Here is a 22,356-nt window from a genome sequence, read left to right as displayed (position 1 = left end):
AGATGCTCAATGCAGGAGCTGCCCCCTAGTGGTCAGTGCGCTCCACAGGGGAGCACTGCTCAGCCAGAAGCCGGGCTTACTGCTGGGGAGTGCAGTGGCAGTGGCGGGAGCCTCTCCTGCCTCTGCAGCAGCGCTAAGGACCCTTGGGGAGCGGGCCTAAGCCAGCAGGCTGACATTCCCCGAGGGGTCCTGTACTCTGAGAGGGTGCAGGATGGGCTGAGGGATGCCCCTCCCCCTTGCTGTGCATGAATGTCATGCACCAGGCCTCTAGTTTATGAATAAATGATTAGTTGTAGAACTGAGGACTATAATAGTTATAAATATTTCTTGCTGTTCTGATATAAATCTACTTGTAAATACATTAACTAATTATATTTTCCCCTCTCTCATTCCCTTGTTATCTAACATAAGATCTATTAATCTACCTCAGTATTTAAGCTACAAATTATTAAAGGGTCAGTGTGATTCAGCTAAAAAAAAAAACATTATCCAGTTGGACACATAAACTTTATATTCTTTTCAAAAGAGAGTTAGTATGCTCTTGGTTGTATAAGTGATACTTTTATAATTTTAGGTGGAAGCACGACTTTGCCATATTTTTTTTTTACAGAAAAGTTAAATATAGTTAAAAGAGGTATGTAGGGAGGCCAACTTCACAAGGGAAGGGATGGACTTTGGTGGTTTCCTGATATGCAACTATAGCCACATTAGAATTTACCTACCCTTTGCAGGTCCAGATCAGGTGTGGCAACAATAGAAATTTGTGTGAGATTTGGAAGGAAAAAGTAAATTAGAAGCCACTTTTGAGCACTGATTTTGGTATACATTGTTACTGTTCTGTAAACTCAAAAACTGGTGTGAGGTGGTATCCAGGCCCACAGCTCTGCTAGCTCCCAGGATAGCTCCTCTTTCAATTTCTCTATACGATGGACCAGCTGTGTGTTTAGTTTTGTGGTGAATGACAAATGATACTTGCTTCTTCTGCAGGTCATTCACATGATCAAGTGTTAATGTGATAGAAAACAGAGGTAGGTTTTATTTTGTCCTTGTGCATCCCAGTGTGTACTCACTCTCCTCCAAGTTCTATGCAGCTCTCCTTCCTGACTGTGGGCTAGGCTGACCTATCATGACTTCAGGTCCAACACTCAACATAAAGGCAACAATCTTATATAGAATCATTAACCAAGTTTAATAATAATTTGATATCTAATCCCTACAACAATTCCCTTTTGGGTTCTCTTTCTCTGATCAGACCCTGATACAGATAGGGACCTTATTTTTTTATGTTTATGTACCTAATAACTAACATTATGCCCAGCATTAACAAAGCTTTAGTAAATCCTGGATGACTGGTGACAATGGTGGTAGTTGATGTCTCTCATGAAACTAATCCTTTTTAGAGACCTCATTTACACTGATGCTCTACTTCTTGGAGGGTCAGTGGCTTGTAATTTATTAATTTGCAGTAACTGATGAAGGATAAGTGGATACTCAGGATTGCAGCATGGAGTATCTGCTGAACAGAAAACAGAGTAGGGGACGTCCCCAGGACACTCTGTTAGTGGGGAAAAGCAGGTGAGAGATGCTCATAATGATACTGTGTGTGTGTGTGGTGTGTGTGTGTGTGTGTGTGTGTGTGTGTGTGTGTGTGTAAATGCAGAGAAAAATATCTGGAATCAAACCCCCAGAATTGCCCTCAGTAGTCCCTTCTGGTCAGAGATTCCTGATGAAATTGTTTCCTGGGGTAAGTGCTTGGATACACATACACAGACAGAAATAGGCATTGGATATATGTGTTGCTCATCAACCAAGCTCTAACATTAACAGAATATTTGGTACATAGTAAGAAGCATCGTGCTTAAGTTTTCACTGTCACAAACTCTTTCCTTTACTTGCTGTACATCTGATGGCCAGGAGATCACAGCCTTGCCCATGTTCACGGAAGGTCACCAGGTTCTACTTCTACTCATGGGCACTTGTCACATCCAGAGTTAGTCGTTTTCCTTGGGGTCACCAATCTCTTCATAAACAACTGGGTTCTGTTTTCCTCTTGGTCTGTGGGCCCAAATGTTATTCTTCCCTTTCCAGGGTCCTACTGACTTTTTAATCCACTGGCCAAAGGTACTTGCTTTCCTCAGTGGGCAGAGCCGTTTAGGAGCCAACTGGTAGCTTCAAGTCATTTTCTTCCCATGGCTTCTTGGACTCCACCATATTCACATCCATGGGGGGAGAAAGGCTCTGTTGCTCTTTAGATTTGGAAGATACCTTCAGCTGTTTTCTCTGTTGGACTTTGGAAGCCTTCTGAGGATGTTCATTCTGATTCCTGGGGTTCTGATCTGTGCCCATGGAATTCCGTGTAAGTTTTTTAGGACACAACAAGGCTGGGAGGGTGGCCCTGAGACCTAGACCAGTCATGGTGTCATAGTTGTTTTTCATGTACACATAGGTGCTTTTCTCTGTTTCCCCACTCTGTCCACTCCTCCTCAGAGAAGTATTTGCAAATTTCCTGGAAGGCCTTGCATTTCTCTTCTGATTTCTTGGTATCCCACCTGGAGCCCTTTCCAAAAGAGCTGCTTGTGTTCGTGGCGCTGGGAATGGTCTGATCTCGAAGGGACACAGCCTTAGTCCCTACAGCCCCAGGGCCAAAGGTCCTCAGAAGTGAAGCAGTTGTGAAGGCTCAATCCATGCCGAGATAAAAACTTGCAATTCCATTGTCCCAGAACCTTACATGAATCTGAACAGTTAGTGAACTTGATCTGGCTATTGGAGGTCAAGATAAAGAGTGGGAACTGAGGCAGGAGAGGGGCCTATCAGTCCAGGCTCCCAAGACCCGCATGTCTTTTCAAAATGGGTCTGTTCTACTTTTCTTATTCATTTTTAGTCTCTTGGCTAAAATTGTACTTATCCCTAAATTGGCTTGTGATACCCACCCTACCTCTAGATGGAGGAATCTAAAAATAAATCTACCCTTCTGGGGCAAGGAGTGGTCAGGGGAGGGATACACAATATATACTTTATAGAGAAATCAGATGTTCTTCTAGGATTATGTGTTAAGTTTCTTCAAAATCAAAAGATGTGGTATAACTGAAGAAAATAGGCAAAACAAGAGAATTCAGAGGTTAAATTAAAAGCACAATTTTGAAAACTATGAATACCATTTTTATAGTAAAAAACATAATATATATATTACACATCTGAATTGTGTTCACTCGATTACCAATTTTCAGGGTCTTTCAAAAATTTTTTTAGCCCATTAGAGAAATTTTAACCATGTTTCTTTCTTCTTCAAGCCCTTGTTTTACAACTCTATTGTCATATAATAATACCTTATGTACATGCTTTAACAGATCTTATTTTTATTTAGGTATGGTAGTGGTAACAGATCAAGAGACAATAGTCAGAGTTCCCAGGAAGAAAAGTCCATGTGGGGAAGCAGCAGAGTTGGTGGGCTGGATAGTGGCTTGGAGTGTGAGAGCCTGATAATGGAGGTTGTTGGGGGTATGGACTCTGGATTGGTTGGTTTGCATTTGAAAAGCATTCTCCCAGGTGACTTATATACTATCTCTAGGAATTGGCTAACCCTGGCAGATAACCTCCCAACCCCACCAGTGTCAGCAAGTTCCAAGATGTCAAAGCTTCAGAATATACAAAACAAAAGGTAGATAATACAGTGTTGACAGTATAAGTGGCTAATTAATCAGTTGTCCTTAGCAATGATAGAACAGTTATATTTTCAACTCAAGAATATTACAGTTTAAGAATTAGGCTGTTCTATTATTTGTGCGAAAAAATATATATTGCCAACCTAAATTCAAGCTATAGAAAACTGAAGTACAGAGTAGCACGTAGATCCTTTCATTTTATTCAAAAAGAAGATAGTAATGAACAGTGTGTGTTCAGTATTATTCTCATGTGATTTGAGTTGGGTAATTGTAGATGTGAAATGAGGGTCAGAAAAGGCAGTCTTTTACTTTTAAATGCTTGTGGATTTCGCTGTAATTTAAGGTCATGTAAACAGAAAAACTCAGTTTTGAAATTGCCACACTATTCATCAAGGAAACATTGTTGGGACCCCATTTTTCATTTGGAATAGAAGGTAGATAGGTCTTTCAAAAGCCCTGTGCTACAGAAGTCGTGGTCTCATTCTCCCTCCTTCCCTAGTTACAACTATGTAACTATTTTTTATTTTGATCACTTAAAGAATGAATACTTAATTTAAAAAATGGAAAATTAATGGTGTTAAGATGAAAGAGGATATGTCATGCAAATGTGTTTAAGGTTGGCTTGTTAAACCTAATTGGCCTCTAGCAAGGAATAGTATCTTCCTTAATATTTGAATAGAAAAGTATATTCCATTTTTTATCTAGAGTACTATGAAACAAAACAAAGAAAATACTGGTATTTGGGAAGCCATTCATTTAGCCATTTACTCGTTTATTTCAACAAATATTCATTGCTTGCTTGCTGTGAGCCAGTCACTGCTCTATTTGCTGGGAATTTAATGCTGAGGATGACAATCAGGGTGCCTGTTGTGATGGGTTTTATAATCTCATGAGAGAGCTTATATTTTAGTAGCCAAATTAGATACCTCCTATCACTTAGGACACTTTCAAATACAATTACTGTGAACTGTGATTTAAACTGGCTCTTAAGGATAAGGGACCACATTACTAAACAATGCAAGATTTTGAATAGGCTCCAAGAGCAGGGTACTCAAGTGTCAGGCTCAGTTTCTATGGATTCTCTTGTATCTGGCCTCCCCATGTCAGCTTCATCTTTAGATAGGCTTCTCTTGTGGCCACACATGGCCTCCGGCAGGCACAAGGACAGCAGGCTTTCTTGTTCATGCCTAATTATTGAAGGAGAAAACTCTATTCTCTAAACATCCAAGAAAAGATCTGTCCTGTTATCTGCTTGTGTCACCCATCTCTAAATGATTAATAGTCGTTTTATACAATAATTCTCTAACATTTGGATTGCTGAAATAATTACAGAAAAAAATATAGTCGCACTTTCTTGATTGGTTCAGTCTAATTTAAGAGATGCCTCTCTGCAGATAGTAGGCATATTGCGAGGTTCCCTGCACAGGGAAGAGGTGGATTCTACCCACGTTTCACCACTGAAAAATCAGTGTCCCAAAAAGAAGTAAAAACAGGACATAAATTCTGGTTGGTTAACAAATAGTATTTAGTATTTAGTTATAAGGAAAAGTTTTTAAGTTAAGCATTAATTTAAAATATATGGATTGTATGCCTACGTCTGTCCAAGGTGCAGTATGGGCCAACCAAAGTATAAAGATAAATGAAGTAAAGTCTAGTAGAGAAGTGTAGGTTTTTTAAATGATAGGAATTGGCATTTGAAAATGATATGGATACTATTGTGGTTCATCTCAGATTGAGCCACTTTGCACAAATATAAGTGAAGATGTGAAAACTTTTGCATCTTGTTTAAAGAAACCACATCGTTCTTCCATAAGTATTTTCCTGCAGATATTAGTATGAAACTTGGAGTTTCATTTCTTTTTCTTCAGTAATATTTATGGAATATTTCATTAGAAATATGTACTTTAGCCAGTTTTGCTCAGTGGATAGAGTGTAAGCCCACTGACTGAAAGGTCCTGGGTTTGATTCTGGTTAAAGGCTCGTACCTTGGTTGCAGGTTCCCCGGCATTAGTTGGGGTGTGTGCAGGTGGCAAGCAATCCATGTGTGTCTCTCACATCGGTGTTTTTCTCTGTCTCTTCCTCTGTCTCCCACTCTCTCTAGCAATCAATGGAAAAATATCCTCAGGTGAGGATTAATAAAACAAAACAACAACAACAACAAAGAAATATGGACTTTAAAGTCAAATAATAAGGGTTCAAAAATTTGCTCTACGTACTATTTAAGAATTCTGCCACCTTGATTACTAGTAAGTGATTATTTAGCCTCCACTGAGATAAATGTTTGTAAAATGCCTTCTTGTAGTAAAAACACAACATATCGATTGTTGTATGAATTATCTTATATACTATTAGGCTTTTTAAGGGTTTGACATACTGTGATAACATTTCTCACAATACCTTATTCTGAGACAGTTGGATGTTTGAGGATGACTTCATCTCTCCTTTCAAAGCTAAATCACTAATAAGAGATTTTGAAGATACAACTATGTCACAATGTACTGTTCTATTTATATATTTTCTGGTTGCCCACAAGTGCATTAGATCATATGCTTAATTCACTAATGATTCTGCAAGGCCTGGAACACCTTTGGATAAGTTCAGTTTCTGGAAACAGATAGTTCAGTTTGCTTGCCACTGTTTTAAGGGGTTGTCACCACTTTTAAGTGTCACTGGGCTTTCTGATGCTAATGCTATTTGTCCATTGAAATTGTTTTTAGATTTTTTTTGTTCTCCATTGTTCCTCCGCCTTCTCCTTCTCCTCCTTCTCCTCCCCCTTCTTTGATGATGAGAGTTAAATCTGTTTTGTTAATTATAATTCAATGCCTCAGATTCTCATGACACCCAGGCTTCTGATGTTAATAAATAGCTTTATGTTTCTTAACATTAAGGTTTCTAAGAAAAAAAACCTTTAAACAAAACATTTTTTAAAGCTTTTATTAAAACTAAGCTGCTAACAATTTTTTTAAAATATTTTTTTATTGATTTCAGAGAGGAAGGGAGAGGGAGAGATAGAAACATCCATGATAAAAAAGAACCATGGATCAGTTGCCTCCCTGCACACCCCCTTACTGGGGATTGAGCCCGAAACCCGGGCATGTGCCCTGACCAGGAATCGAACCTGTGACCTCCTGGTTCATAGGTCGATGCTCAACCACTGAGCCACACCGGCCGGGCTGCTAACAATTTTTATAAGATCTTTTTGAGTCTTTCCAGGATCAGGATTCACTAAAAGCATCCCCAGTGTGCCAGCACAGCAGTATCCCCAGCTAATCATAAACATTACATTTATTTTGAAATTTTCCATTTCAGAATTTATACTTGTTTTGTTTGTTTTAATGAATCATTCTAAATGTCTTTGCTGATGCTTAGTGCTTCATGATCTGGAAATCGATATCATGAATACTAAAGCTTATTTTCCCTTTCATATTAAGGTAGTTAAGAGAACATGCTCTAGAAATGTAAACTTTTTCATTATATAATGTGCTTCTGGAAAGCCACTTAGAGAATGATCACAAATTTCTATGCATATAGGCAATCTGATATTTTCTGTACTGAGTGGTATTTCACATGCTCTCTCTCTATTCCAGTGGTTCTCAACCTGTGGGTCGCGACCCTTTTGGGGGTCAAATGACCCTTTCACAGGGGTCGCCTAAGACCATCGGAAAATACATATATAATTATATATTGTTTTTGTGATTAATCACTATGCTTTAATTATGTTCAATTTGTAACAATGAAATTGGGGGTCACCACAACATGAGGAACTGTATTAAAGGTTCGCGGCATTAGGAAGGTTGAGAACCACTGCTCTATTCCATAGGTATCTGTCATTGGGAATCACAATTATTAGGGACCGGTGTAGGTAACCCCGATCTATGAATAAAAGAGTTTCTTCCTTCAAAGGAACTCCACCAGTAATTATGGTGATTGTTATTAAAATGTGCCTTGATATCTCATCTGTTTATTCAGATACTCAGCAAATATTTGTGTTTTTTTTTTTTTTTTCAATGCTAGGCACTGGGAACAAATGATAAGCAAAGATATGTTGTTTTGTATGACCTGGCTTTTCTTTGAAAGATAGTCAACCTAAAAATACAAATATTTTCCTCATTAGCATTATATAAAATAAGATTATTCAAAACTGCATGAACTGGACACAATCACTATTTAATATTTTTGGTAAATTTCTAGTCCCATTTTTCTAAGTACATTTTCTCCCATAGCCGAGACATTTCTGCATGTAAAGCACTTGAAGCAGTGCTTGATATATATTAGGTGCTCAGTAAAGATTAGCTATTGTTTTTTTTTCTTTTTTTTTTTTTTTTTCCTGTGGTACCATTGTTTTATTTCTTAACCTATGCAGTGGTCCCATGGGAATGTTCACTTTGTGATCATTTATTGTTTTGTTCTTTTGATTAATTCAATTTTCTATGTTTGTTATACTTCAAAAGAATTTCTTTGTAATCCTCAACTGAGACAGAGATAGAGAGAGAGAGAGAGAGAGAGAGAGAGAGAGAGAGAGAGAGAGATGGAAGAAAGAAATATGGATCAGTTGCCTTCCATACATGCTCTGACTGAGGATCAAACCCATAACCCAGGTAATGTGCCCTCACTGGGAATCAAACCAGCAATCTTTAGTTGCACAAGACAATGCTCAACCATCTGAGCCACTCTGGTTGGGCAAAAGAACTTTTAAAATCAAAATAAAAACAAAAGAATTTAAAAATAATGCATGTAAATTTTCCTTAATTCAATCCTTATTTACCTGGGCAGTATTTGATGCCTTTCCTAGAATATGTGCGGGGGGTGAGAATTATCCTAACATGTGGTCTATCTTTGAGAATGACCCATGTGCACTTGAAAAGAATGTATATTCTGCAGCTTTGGGTGAAATGTTCTATAAATATCAAATAAATCCATCTGATCCAGTGTGTCATTTAGTCACTGTTTTCTTCTTAATTTTTTGTCTGGAATATCTATTCAGTGAAGTCAGTGGGTGTTAAAGTCGCCTACTATGACTGTATTGCTGTCAATCTCTCCCTTAAAGTCCTCTAGAAGTTTTTTATATATGTAGGTGCTCCTATATTGAGAGCATAAATGTTTACCAGGGTTATATCCTCTTGTTGGATCAATCCCTTTATTATTATGTAGTGACCTTCATTGTCTCTTGTGATGGCCTTCATTTTGAAGTCTATTTTGTCAGCTATGAGTATTGCTACCCCAGCTTTTTGTTTGTTTGTTTCCATTTGCATGGATAATTTTTCCATCCCTTCACTCTAATCCTGTTTCAGTCTTTTGTTCTGAGGTTGATCTCTTGTAAAGAGCATATAGTTGGGTCATATATTCATATCCATTCAGCTACCTTATGTCTTTTGATTGGAGCATTTAATCCATATACATTTAAGGTTATTGATAGGTACTTATTTGTTGCATTTTAATTCTTTAAATTAATTATGCCTATGTTTCTCTCTCTATTGCTCCTTCTCATTACAGCAGTCACTAGCATTTTTTTTTTGCAGTGCTCGTTTGGTGGTGACAAACTCCTTTAGCCTTTTTTGTCTGGGAAGCTCTTTATTACACCATCTATTTTGAATGGTAGCATTGCTGTATATGGTAAGCTTGGTTTCAAATCCCTGCTTTTCATTACCTAGAATACCTTATGCCATTCCTTTCTGGCTTGTAGAGTTTCTGATGAAAAATCAATTGACAACCTTATGGGAGCTCCTTTGTAAGTAACAAATTGATTTTCTCTTGCTGCCTTTAAGGTTCTCTCTTTGTTTTTAATTTTTGGCATTTTAATTATGATGTGTCTGGGCATGGGCCTGTTTGGGTCCTTCTTGCTTGGGACTCTCTGTGCCTCCTGAACTTGTGTGACTTTTTCCTGCACCAGGTTAGGGAAGTTTTCTGCCATTATTTCTTCAGACAGGTTCTCTAGCCCTTGCTCACTTTCCTCCCCTTCTGGTACTTCTATGATGTGAATATTATTATGTTTCATATTGTCCCATAAGGATTAGCTATTGTTATTGTCATACACTATTTTAAATTTTTCTACTTTATTTAATAACAAAAATAGTTTCTCATGATATACAAAATACCTTATAAATGTATTTTAAACTATGAATATCTATTTTGTGACTGTCATAAATTTATTTAACCATTTTTTATTTTTAGAAGTTTAAATAATCTCCAATTTTTTTTTTGTAAATAATATCACAATGGCATATTTGTATTATTCAGCTTCCTAACCTAGAATTGTTGTAGCATTTAGCAACCAGGCTTATATGTAGGTTCAGGACATTATGTTCAAATGATAATACTTTTTTATGTGAAAATTACTTATTTTAGTAGCTCTATCTTTTGGAATGCAATTTAATGTAGGAATTCCTCAATAAAATATTCTTAGCCGCCAAAAAAAATAATAAGAAGAAAAATATGCATGGGCTTTACATAGAGCTTATGGGATGACTAAAGGCTTGGTACATGAATTTGTGCACCAGTGGGGTCCCTCTGCCTGGCCTGCGGGATCAGACCAAAACCAGATTTCCAACATCCCCCCAAGGGTCCCGGATTGGGAGAGGGTGCAGGACAGGCCAATGAACCCCACCGGTGCATGATTGGAGCCTGGGAGAGACACGAGAGGTTGGCCAGCCAGGGAGGGACTGCAGGAGGGTTCCAGGGCGTATCCAGTCCATATCGCTCAGTCCTGATCAGCCAGACCCCAGCAGCAAACTAACCTACTGGTAGGAGTGTCTGCCCCCTAATGGTCAGTGCATGTCATAGCAAGCAGTTGAGCAGCCTTAGCATATCATTAGCATATTATACTTTGATTGGTTGAATGGCCGACTGGTTGACTGGACACTTAGCATATTAAGCTTCTATATACGATAGTGGTGGGGGTCAAATATAAAGCAACATGTTGCAATGAGTTTTATAGTGGAGAAATTGACCTGGTTCACATACTTGAAAAAGTGATTGAGCTAATAGAGGGATAGGGCTTAGTTTAAGAGGGAAAGAAAGAGCCTTCCAGGAAGGAGAAGTCATTTATATAAAAGACCTGAGATGCAAGAGAATGAGGGGCTGAAGACAGCTGTGGGGTGGAGGAGAGAGTATGAACCTGAGGAGCATGGCAGAGATGAAACAGTAGAGCTAGATCACCATAGCCTTCATTTTCATGTTAAGACATTTAGTATCTTTTGTAAGGAGAAAGACGGACCACAAAGTTCCATAAAAGGAGGTGACATAACCAGATTCACATTCTGAAGGCATCACTCTGGTTGGGTTTCTGAACCATAGATACTTATCTAAATCTAAATGCTATGTTTTTCATATATTTTTATACATTTCATTTTTTCCATTGTTTCACCTTCTCCCCAAACATATAAATGGAACTGATTTCTTCTGGGATTTTTTAAAAAGCAAATTGAACTGATTTGCCATTTGGTCAAAGCCTCTACTTTGAAAATGAGAAGGTCATGTATTTTAGTCTTGAGATGATGAAGCTTGACTCAGTCACAAAGAACCACATGTACTTTTCTAGGGAAAAAACTGGCTCTACATGATGTTGCTTTGACATTTGATTAACTGCCATTTTTTCCTCTTTTGGCTGCTAGTGATATTTGAAACATTTTACAGATTTGCTCTTTGTAATAACATCCTGTCCATCAGCTTGTTTCAATGCTGAGATTTGTGTGAGCAAGTCCTACTGAAATCAATGGCAACTCTGGGAACCAATCCAAGAACAGACTTGGCTCAGAGTCTTCAGTGGTCTGTAGAGTTTACTTCATTTACTCTTTCAGGTTTATAGCATTAAACCATTCTTAGAATTTATTTACTGACAATATCAATATGCATAAACTTTAATAAAAAAAAGTATTTTATGTTTTTATGTCCTCCTTATATAAGATGTTAAATTCTTTCCCCCGTTTATAAATATTTACTCATGTGTATAATATATATATAGATATATCTATATATATCTATATATCTATATCTATATCTATCTCTATCTATCTATCTATCTATCTATCTATCTATCTATCTATCTATCTATATCTCCCACATTCAAAGGCTGTTAAATTGCGTTGTTTACCCATATCTTCAGAAAAAAATCACTTCTACTGTCGTGATAAACAACCTGCTTCCCTATATATAATGGTCTGGCCCTCTAGCAACTTCAGTGCAAAATTATAGCTAATTTGCCTACAAACGTCAGGTGGTCACAATAATCTGGCCACTCAGTGTATATAGGGTGTCCAAGAAATGTTTACATACTTTGAATAATTATTAATTACTAGTGGTCTGGTGCATGAAATTTGTGCACGGGGGGGGGGGGTGTTCCCTCAGCCCAGCCTGCACCCTCTCCAATTGGAGACCCCTTGGGAGATGTCCCTGTGGGATTGGGCCTAAACTGGCAGTCAGACATCCCTCTCGCAATCTGGGACAACTGGCTCCTAACCGCTCACCTGCCTGCCTACCTGCTCATCCCTAATTGCCCTCCCTTGCAGGCCTGATCTCACCCCCAACTGCCCTCCCCTGCCAGCCTGATCTTGCACCCAATGGCCTCTCCTGCCGGCCTGATCTCGCTCCCAACTGCCCTCCCCTGCTGGCCTGATCACCCCTAACTGCCTCTGCCTCAGCTCCCACCACCCTGGCTTTGTCTGGAAGGAAGTTGGACATCCGGAAGATGGGTAGTCGACCTGCTCTAATTAGCATGTTAACCTTTTATTAGTATAGATAATGGGATAAATCTAAAAAGAAAGAATATCAATTGAGCTAGCAGCTGTAAAGGGTGTATACATTTTTGGGAGTGTGTGTGTGTGTGTAAAATAGTGTATGCAAAATCATTGTACAAAATTTCACTGCACACCTATATACTAACAATGACATTTCAGATAAAGAACTAAAACAATTATTTTGCAATTGCCTAGGAATAAAATGTCTAGACATAAACTTAACAATGAATATGAATGACCTATAAACTAAAAACTACAAAGCATTATTAAAAGAGATTGAAAAAGACACAAAGAAATAGATATTTCTTGTTCATGGATTGGAAGAATCAACATAGTTAAAATGGCCATATTACCCAAAGCAACATATAGATTTAATGCAATCCCCATCAAAATTCTAATGACATTTTTTAAAGAAATAAAACAAATCATCAGATTTATATGGAACCAAAAAAGACTTCAAATAGCCAAAGCAATCCTGAGAAAGAACAAAACTGGAGGTATCACACTTCCTGACTTCAAATTATATTACCAAGTGATGATGATCAAACCAGCATGGCATTTATAGAAAAAGACAAACAGACCAATGGAATAGAATTGATAGCCCAGAAGTAAACTCACATGTATATGTCCAAATAATTTTCAAAAAAGGAGCCAAAAAAATACAATGGAGAAAAGAAAACCTTTTCAGTAAATGGTGCTGGGAAAATTAGAAAGCCATATGTAAAAGAATTAAACTAGACAGCTGTTTGACCCTACATACAAATATTAACTCAAAATGGATCAAAGACCTGAATAGAAGATCTGAAATAAAAATATTACATAGAAGAAAACATAGGAACTAAGCTTATGGACCTTGGTCTTATAGAAGATTTTATAAATTTGACCCAAAGGCAAGGAAAGTAAAGACAAAGATAAATGAATGGGACTATAGCAAACTAAAAAACTTATGTACATCAAAAGAAACCAACAACAAAACAAAACAGCAATCAACTTAATGGAGGAGATATTTGTAAACAACAGCTCTGACACACATATAAAAATATATATAAGGAACTCATACATCTCAAAAATATCTGAAGAACACATATAACTCAACACCAGCAAACAATCCTATTAGAAAATAGGCAGAGGACCTGAGCAGACATTTCTTCTAAAAGACATACAAATAGTCAACAGATATATGTAAAGATGCTCAGTTTTACTAGCTATTAGGGAAATGAAAATTAAACTACAATGAGATACCACATCACACCTGTTAGAATGGCCAGTAATAACTAGTGCTGGAGATGTTGATAAATTGTACACTCATTCACTGCTGCTGGGAATATAAACTGGTCCAGTTACTATCTAAAACAATATGGAAGTTCCTCAAAAAATTAAGAATGAAGTTACCGTATGACCCAGCAATCCCTCTCCTGGGCATATACCAGAAAAATTTGAAAACATTTATTCACAAAGATATATGCACCCCTATGTTCACTGCAGCATTATTCACGGTGGCCAAGACATGGAAAAAGCCAAGGTGTCCTTGATAGATGATTGGATAAAGAATATGTGGTACGTATATACAATGGAATACTATTCAGCCATAAGAAAGATGAAATACTACCATTTGTGACAACATGGATAGACCTTGAGAATATCATGCTAAGTAAAAGAAGTCAGATGTAAAAAGTTTAGAACCATATGATTTAATTCATATGTGGGATATAAAACTAAAAGCAACAAATGAACAAATAAGAAAAAAAAAAACCCTCTTAGACACAGAAAACAGTATGCTGGTTACCAGAGGGAAGGGGGTGGGAGGTAGTAAAGAGTAGAGGGGGCCAAATATATGGTGACAGGATATGATCTGACTTTGGGTGGTGGGCACACAATGCATTATGAAGATTGTGTATCATAGAAATTTACACTTGAAACCTATATAATCTTATTAACTAGCTACATCAATAAATTTAATAGAAAGAAAATTTGAAAAAATAAAATAAATATAATGTGAGAGAGAAAAAATATGGTCAGATAATTGGATGGCCTTAAATACTAAGCAAAGGTAAATTAATTTGATAGAATAAGGAATATATTCATCCCACTGTAATAGAGTTCTAGAATGATAGCACTCTAGAATGCATATAGAATGATTACTAAGTAAATGGATTTTAATTACATCATATCTAGGACATGTAGACATGTATTAAAAAATTTCCTGTTGCCTTAATGTCTGGGTACAAAATGTATTACATAAAATAATTATTAGTCACTACTTACTGATTGCTTATAGGATTTTAGACACTGTTTGAAAGGCTATTAATGTATTACATTGTTGATTTCTTTTTTTAATCCTCACCTGAGGACATATTTTTTTAAATTGACTTTAGAGAGAGGGAAAGGGAGAGAAAGAAAAACATCCATTGTTTGCCTTGCATATACGTATGTTCCGACTAAGGATAGAACCTGCAACCCAAGTATGTGCCCTTACCAGAAGTTGAATCTGTGACCCTTTTATGCAAGGGATGACAGCTCCAACCAAATAAACCACACCAGCCAGGGCATGTTGTTGATTTCTTAAAAATCTTTTCTATAGGTAAGAAAATGGCTCTATATCTCCCATTTTTGTTTCTGTTTTTCCCCTGTTTATACACCAATGAAGATATATGAGAGATCTGTTAAGTGATCCATACTTTCCAAAATACAAAAAAATCCAAATATTCAATTTTAATATTTTCTCCCCATAATTTGAGATTTGTTAAAAGGTCATCTTTATAGTAAAGAGAACTTTATTTTACCTGTGTTTTTTATTCAAATATATTAGGTATGATATGACAGAGAACAAACTACCTATCATTTTGAAAAATCTCAATAATTTTGAATAATTGCTCCTCCCTTATTTTCTGCCTTTGGTAAGAAAAAAATATATAACTCATCTTAAAGTTGATTAAATTCTTTAAACTTCTTACCATAAGATAACCAGGAAAATTCTGTTATGGTACAAAGATGTTACTCACTGTCTCATTGCAACATATTTTAAGATTCTAATATATTTCAAGGTCTTCTTTATGTAAGTTTAGGTACATCAAAAATATTCTGTACCATCATATTATTCAATTGCCTTCAAAGTCTTTGCTACAATAAGTGCCTGTGAATGATGTGTTAAGTGAATAGCCCTGACATTTTACCCCTGAATCTTTAAAAATATTCCAATCACAGCAACAACTTTGATGGTTACATGAGAAAATATCCTCTGCGGTATATAGTCCTTACAGTAATTCTCACAAAGTGTGTTCTTTTGTTGTTGTTTGTTTGTTTTGTATTTCACTATTGAAATAAAAATATTTGTACTTTTCAACTGTTTTAGTTATATAAATATTTCTTTAAATATTCAGCATTTCCTTTTGTTTTCTACAAATATATACTAAGCAATGCATGTGGTTCAATGGTAGCCACATTGTAAATTACAGATTTTTTTTAAACAACGGAGAAACAGTATTTCTTTAATAACAGTAGCTTTTTTGTTTTTGTTTTCTATTAAGAAACCTTAAAAGATTTTATAGTGAAAATTATTTATTTATTTATTTATTTATTTATTTTCTTTATTGATTAAAGTATTACATATGTGTCCTTATCCCCCCATTACCTCCCACCCCCCACTCATGCCCTCACACCCCTGGGGTCTGTGTCCATTGGTTATGCTTATATGCATGCATAAAAGTCCTTTGGTTGAACTCTTCCCCTTATCCCCACCCTCCCCTACCTTCCCTCTGAAGTTTGATGGTCTGATCAATGCTTCTCTGTCTCTGGATCTGTTTTTGCTCATCAGTTTCTGTTGATCATTATATTCCACAAATGAATGAGATCATGTGATATTTATCTTTCTCTGTCTTATTTCACTTAGCATAATGATCTCCAGTTCCATTCATGCTGTTGCAAATGGTAAGAATTCCTTCTTTTTTACCACAACGTAATATTCCATTGTGTAGATGTACTACAGTTTTTTAATCCATTCATCTGCTGATGGGCACTTAGGCTGTTTCCAAATCTTAGCTATGGTAAATTGTGCTGCAATGAACATAGGGGTGCATATATCCTTTCTGATTGGTGTTTCTAGTTTCTTGGGATAAATTCCCAGAAGTGGGATCTCTGGGTCAAATGGAAGTTCCATTTTTAGTTTTTTGAGGAAACTCCATACTATTCTCCACAGTGGCTGCACCAGTCTGCATTCCCACCAGCAATGCACAGGGTTCCTTTTTCTCCACATCCTCGCTAGCACTTGTCCTTTGTTGATTTGTTGATGATAGCCATTCTGACAGATGTGAGATGGTACATCATTTTGAATTGCATCTCTCAAATGATCAGTGACTTTTAGCATGTTTTCATCTGTCTCTTGGCCTTCCTCCTGTCTTCTTTCAAAAAGTATCTATTTAGGTTGGTTGCCCATTTTTGATTGGGTTGTTTATCTTTCTTTTGTTAAGTTGTATAAGTTCCCTATAAATGTTGGAGATTAAACCCTTATTGGTGATAACATTGGCAAATATGTTCTCCCATGCAGTGGGCTTTCTTGTTGTTTTGTTGATGGTTCCCTTTGCTGTGCAAAAGCTTTTTATTTTGATGTCATCCCATTTGTTTATTTTCTCTTTAGTTTCCATTGCCCTAGGAGCTGTATCAGTGAAGAAATTGCTTTGGCATATGTCAATATCCCTCATGAACATAGATGCCAAAATCCTCAACAAAATTCTAGAAATCAAATCCAGCAGTACACCAGAAAGATCACATACCATGACCAAGTAGGATTTATCCCAGGGATGCAAGGATGGTACAATATCTGCAAATCAATAAACATGACACATCACATAAACGAATTGAGAGATAACAATCACATAGTCATATCAATTGATGCAGAAAACACATTAGACAAAATCCAACACCCTTTCTTGATAAAAACCCTCAGAAAAATGGGAATAGAGGGATCATAGCTCAACATAATAAAACCCTTATATGACAAACCTACAGCCAACATCATACTCAATGGACAAAAACTAAAACCATTTCACCTAAGAACAAGAACAAGAACAAGACAGGGATGTCCACATAGTTCTGGAAGTGCTAGCCATTGCAATTAGACAAGAAGAAGAAATGAAAGGCATCCAAATTGGAAAAGAAGACGTAAAACTGTCATTATTCGCAGATGACATGATACTGTACATAGAAAACTCTAAAGACTCCATCAGAAATTATTAGATTTACTAAATGAATTCAGCAATGTAGCAGGAGACAAAATTAATGCCAAGAAATCTATGGCATTTCTATACACCAATAGTGAACTTACAGAAAGAGAGACTAAAAGAGCAATCTCATTTACCATTGCACCACAAAAATTAAGATACCTAGGAATAAACTTAACTAAGGAGGTAAAAGACCTGTACTCAGACACTACGGGACACTTTAAAAAGAGATAGAGAAAGACATAAACAGATGGAAGAACATACCATGTTCATGGACTGGTAGAATCAACATCATTAAAATGTCCACACTACCCAAAGCAATCTATAGACTCAATGCAATCTCCATTAAAATACCAATGGCATATTTTACAGACCTAGAAGAAACTTTCCAAAAATTCATCTGGAATAAAAAAAGACCCTGAATAGCTGCAACAATCCTGAGAAAGAACAAAGTAGGATGGATCTCAATACCAGATATCAAGCTGTATTACAAAGCCACTGTTCTCAAAACTGCCTGGTACTGGCACAAGAACAGACATATAGATCAATTAGATAGAATAGAGAACCCAGAAATCAACTCAAACCACTATGCCCAATTAATATTTGACAAAGGAGGCAAGAACATACCATGGAGTCAAGACAGTCTCTTCAATAAATAGTGTTGGGAAAATTGGACAGATACATGCACAAACATGAAACTAGACCACCAACTTACACCATACACAAAAATAAACTCAAAATGGATAAAAAACTTAAACATAAGATGGGGAAATCATAAAAATATTACATAATCCACAGGCAGCAAAATATCAGACATATAGTGAAATTTATTGAAGTTTATTATTATTGCATAATTTTCAATATTTTTTCAATATTTATGAATGTCTTCAAATTTTGTATATTTACTGTTCAAATGATTAGAGCATAATGCTTTCATTTTCTAGTATTTCAGCATATTCTATTTGTGAACTCATAGGTATTTATAAATCTATATTTAATAGAAACTTCTTGAAATTTTTGAACTATTATGACAGTTTTTTTCACCATTGATTAGATCATCTTTTTTAAAAAAAATTGATAATCTGGCTGCTGAAGAACATGTACTAATAATGGGCAGAGCAAGTCATTTATTCATCGTTCATTGTTTTTGCATAGGAAGTGTCATATTAAACTTGCATTTGCCTTGTCCAATATTTAAAACACTCCTGGTCCATTTGCTGATAATATTTAGTTCAAACAACATTATATAATTCATAATCTCGTTTACCAGGTACATGTAAACTATGACTTATGAGAGAGGGTACTAATGTCAACCATTCTGCCATATAGAATTCCCATAATTCCTAAAATTCCCCCTGGCCATATGTGCAATGGAACTACCTGTCCTTTAACCAAGGTGGGCATTGAGTATCAATTCACACACTAGAAAATAGTAAAGCCTAATATCATTATTATTATTATTTCTAAATATATTTTATTGATTTTTTACAGAGAGGAGGAGAGAGGGATAGAGAGGTAGAAACATGGATGAGAAAGAAACATCGATCAGCTGCCTCCTGCACACCCCCTACTGAGTATATGCCCGCAACCAAGGTACATGCCCTTGACCGGAATCGAACCTGGGACCCTTAAGTCCACAGGCCGACCCTCTATCCACTGAGCCAAACCAGTCAGGGCCATTATTATTTTTAAATAAAAGAAAACAAAAATCGAAGTGTTAATTTAGCATACTCTCCTTTTTTTACAATGATTTTTTTTTTGTCTCTTGGATGTTATAGTCCATTTTTAAAGTATCAGATTTGCTTAATGAGAACTGTGAATTGAAGTTGAAAGAGATTATGAGTGTAGGGAAATTAGAATGAGAGTCCCAATGAGATATGATGAGTACCTGGAGATCATGACAGGTTCCATGATCAATGTGGATCCCTAAAAACAATTTTCTTAGTTCAATTTTATAACTCATTCACAAAATGCCAGATGTCTATGATGCATAGTTTTGTCGTTTTAAGTTTAATTTACCTCATTTCTTTAGTTTTTAACTACTAGGTCACTTCTCCTTTATTTAATAGAAGCATTTATTTATTCATCCTTACAACAAATATTTATTAAGCACAGTGTATGTGGCAGGTATTCTTTCCTGCTATGCCCTCAAAATGCATACAACATCAAGCAATTTAATAAAAAACCTTTATCTTGTGGAGTTTACATTCGTCATCTACTGACTATTTTCCATCTTCCAGACACTGCTCTTTTCTAGGGATAAAACAAATAAATAGTGGAGGTCCTCAGAACCTCATATTTTAGTTGAGAAGTAAAATATGTATGACATAAACATAGCTTAAGTGACAGAGTAAGAAATCAATAGAGTAAGTTGGATTTTCATATTGGCTATTATATGACGAAAGATAACTGTATTTCTCTTATTGATTGTACTGGAAATAAAAGAAAGAAATTAAGTGGCTGATACACCAAAAGAAGGATGAATACTTGCACAAGGAAACTGAGTTATGACTAAGGTAGTTAACAAGATCATGGCAAGAAAATTAAATATGCTTTATAACATGCATACTTTCTCTAAATTTTTAATTTATATTGACATCTTTTTTAAGTTTCATTTTTGTTATTAAACATTTTACCCCCCTTAACCACCTCCACCCACTCTTGACTCCCCTTCTCTTGGCCTTCACCATATTATTTTTGTGTTCATGGGTTATGCATATATGTTCTTTTTAAAAATATATTTTTTATTGATTTTAGAGAAAGAAGAAGGGTGAAGGGTAGAGAGAGAAACATCATCGATTGGCTGCCTCCTACATGCCCCCCACTAGGGATCCAGCCCACAACCTGGGCGTGTGCTTTGACCAGGAATTGAACCAGTGACTTCTTAGTTCATGGGTTGATGCTCAACCTCTTAGCCACACCAGCCAGGCTGCATATAGGTTCTTAGCCTTCTTTACCTAATGCCCCTACCTTGAGGCTCCAGCCAGTCTGTTCCATGTACCCATACTTCTCGTTCCATTTTGTTTGTCAGTTTGTTTTGTCCATTAGATTCCACATATTAGTGAGATAATATGGCATCTATCTTTCTCTGACTGACTTATTTGCTTTTAGCATAATACTCTCCAGATTCATCCATACTGTTGCAAAGGGTAAGAGGTCCTCGTGATGATTTTTCTTAATGCTAAGTTACACACATTTCCATATCATTACTAAAATGGTTTTTCAAAACATGTCAGAATGGACTAAGACATTACAAAGCATAAAAGGATGTGGTGTGATTGATGCATATATAATGAAAGAGTGCTAATAAGGCCTTAATGCAATTAATGAAAATTCCTCAAAGCTGTTTAAATTCCTGCAATACTTCATCTAAAAAGGCATGAAAAAAATAGAAGCTATGAGCTTAAACAAAGAGAATATTATTATGAAAATGCAGTACTCTTCAAAGTGCCTCAACATTACAGTACTATATTACCAGTTCTAGCATTGGTAAAGAGGTCAAAATGACTAATAAGCTTCATGAATAGCTGTGCATCCCTGGGATCATAAGCATTATTGCTAATGGCTACATTGTTTGGACAGTGGATTCTGGGTGTGAGGAAGCTTTGACTCAGACTTGAATACAGAGTGTAAAAAGAAAAGTGATATATAATTTTGTGCATAAAGATGTGCTATTGAAATGGTAAAAAATGCTTTTTGTGTGTATACATAGACAGCATAGAGTTTGGGAAGCTGTTATTTGTCAAGACTTGCCATGTCTTCAATGTATCATAGAATTAAGTAAATACAGTATTTATGTAGAATTACTACTTCTCCTCTACTCAAAGTAAGAAAACAACAACATGAAAGTAGATAATTTTTACTGAATTTCATATTCCTATAATTTCAGATTGTTAATATAATTAAGTAGTCAAGTATTTTTCTAGTGCCACTCATTTCCTAGGAGCTATTTAAAAAATCCTGGCCCTATTCATTTCCTGTTTTGTGGGCTTTGTACAATGAATGCAGTCTGTAAATAATAAATGACAAATAATTACAGTATCATAAATTCAGCAGTGACAGCCTTACTGAATCATTCTGAAAGAGTGTTTTCACACAAAAGAAAGAAAATTCTGAAAAATGCATTAGAGGAGAAATCTTTTCTTGTTTTAGTTATTTTTTAAAAGAAAAAAGTTTATTAACATATTTTAAAGTCTCCACAACTTTAAAATAAATGGACATTTCAGTCTTGCTGAGTGAGTATAGCGTTTGCTATGCATTAAGTGATACGTAATGTGTAAAATTGGAGAGAAAAGCCTCTAGGTGAGAACTTGGGTCAGAACTGATGCTTATAGATATCTTTTATCTATCCTATATAATAAAAGCCTAGGTGGCATCACGCCCTTGTGCAACACCCTCGTGTGATGCTGTCACAAGATGGCCACCACAAGATGGCTGTGTGCACCGCAGAGGTGGGGCCCAGCAGCCACTCCATGCAGTAAGGCCTGAGGATCCCGAGGCTCTGCACGGCACAGAGGAGGCCGGTCCCGGAGTCTCCACTGCCTTGCCCAGAGGAGGCGGGTCACAGCAGGGATGGGCAGTTGTAGGTGATCAGGCCAACAGGGGAGGGCAGTTAGGGGCAATCAGGAAGGCAGGCAGGCAGGCGAGTGGTTAGGAGCCAGCAGACCCAGATTGTGAGAGGGATGTCTGACTGCCGGTTTAGGACTGATCCCTGCAGGATCGGGCAGTCGGACATCCCCCAAGGGG

General features: G+C 36.5%; 1 protein-coding gene across 1 annotated transcript; it reads right to left on the bottom strand.

Annotated features, from left to right (window-relative positions):
• Window positions 1-1,991: 1,991 nt before the first annotated feature.
• Window positions 1,992-20,629, bottom strand: LOC102433543 (protein SSX1-like). Its single transcript, XM_006106100.1, is given in 4 exon segments — window positions 1,992-2,111; window positions 2,164-2,464; window positions 2,466-2,628; window positions 20,581-20,629. Coding segments are annotated over 4 exon segments (633 nt in total).
• Between the last annotated feature and the right edge of the window lie 1,727 nt (window positions 20,630-22,356).

The sequence above is a fragment of the Myotis lucifugus genome, unplaced genomic scaffold (assembly GCF_000147115.1).
Source record: "Myotis lucifugus unplaced genomic scaffold, Myoluc2.0 scaffold_767, whole genome shotgun sequence".
Taxonomy (NCBI): Eukaryota; Metazoa; Chordata; class Mammalia; order Chiroptera; family Vespertilionidae; genus Myotis; species Myotis lucifugus.
This window is presented reverse-complemented; position numbering and strand designations above follow the sequence as displayed.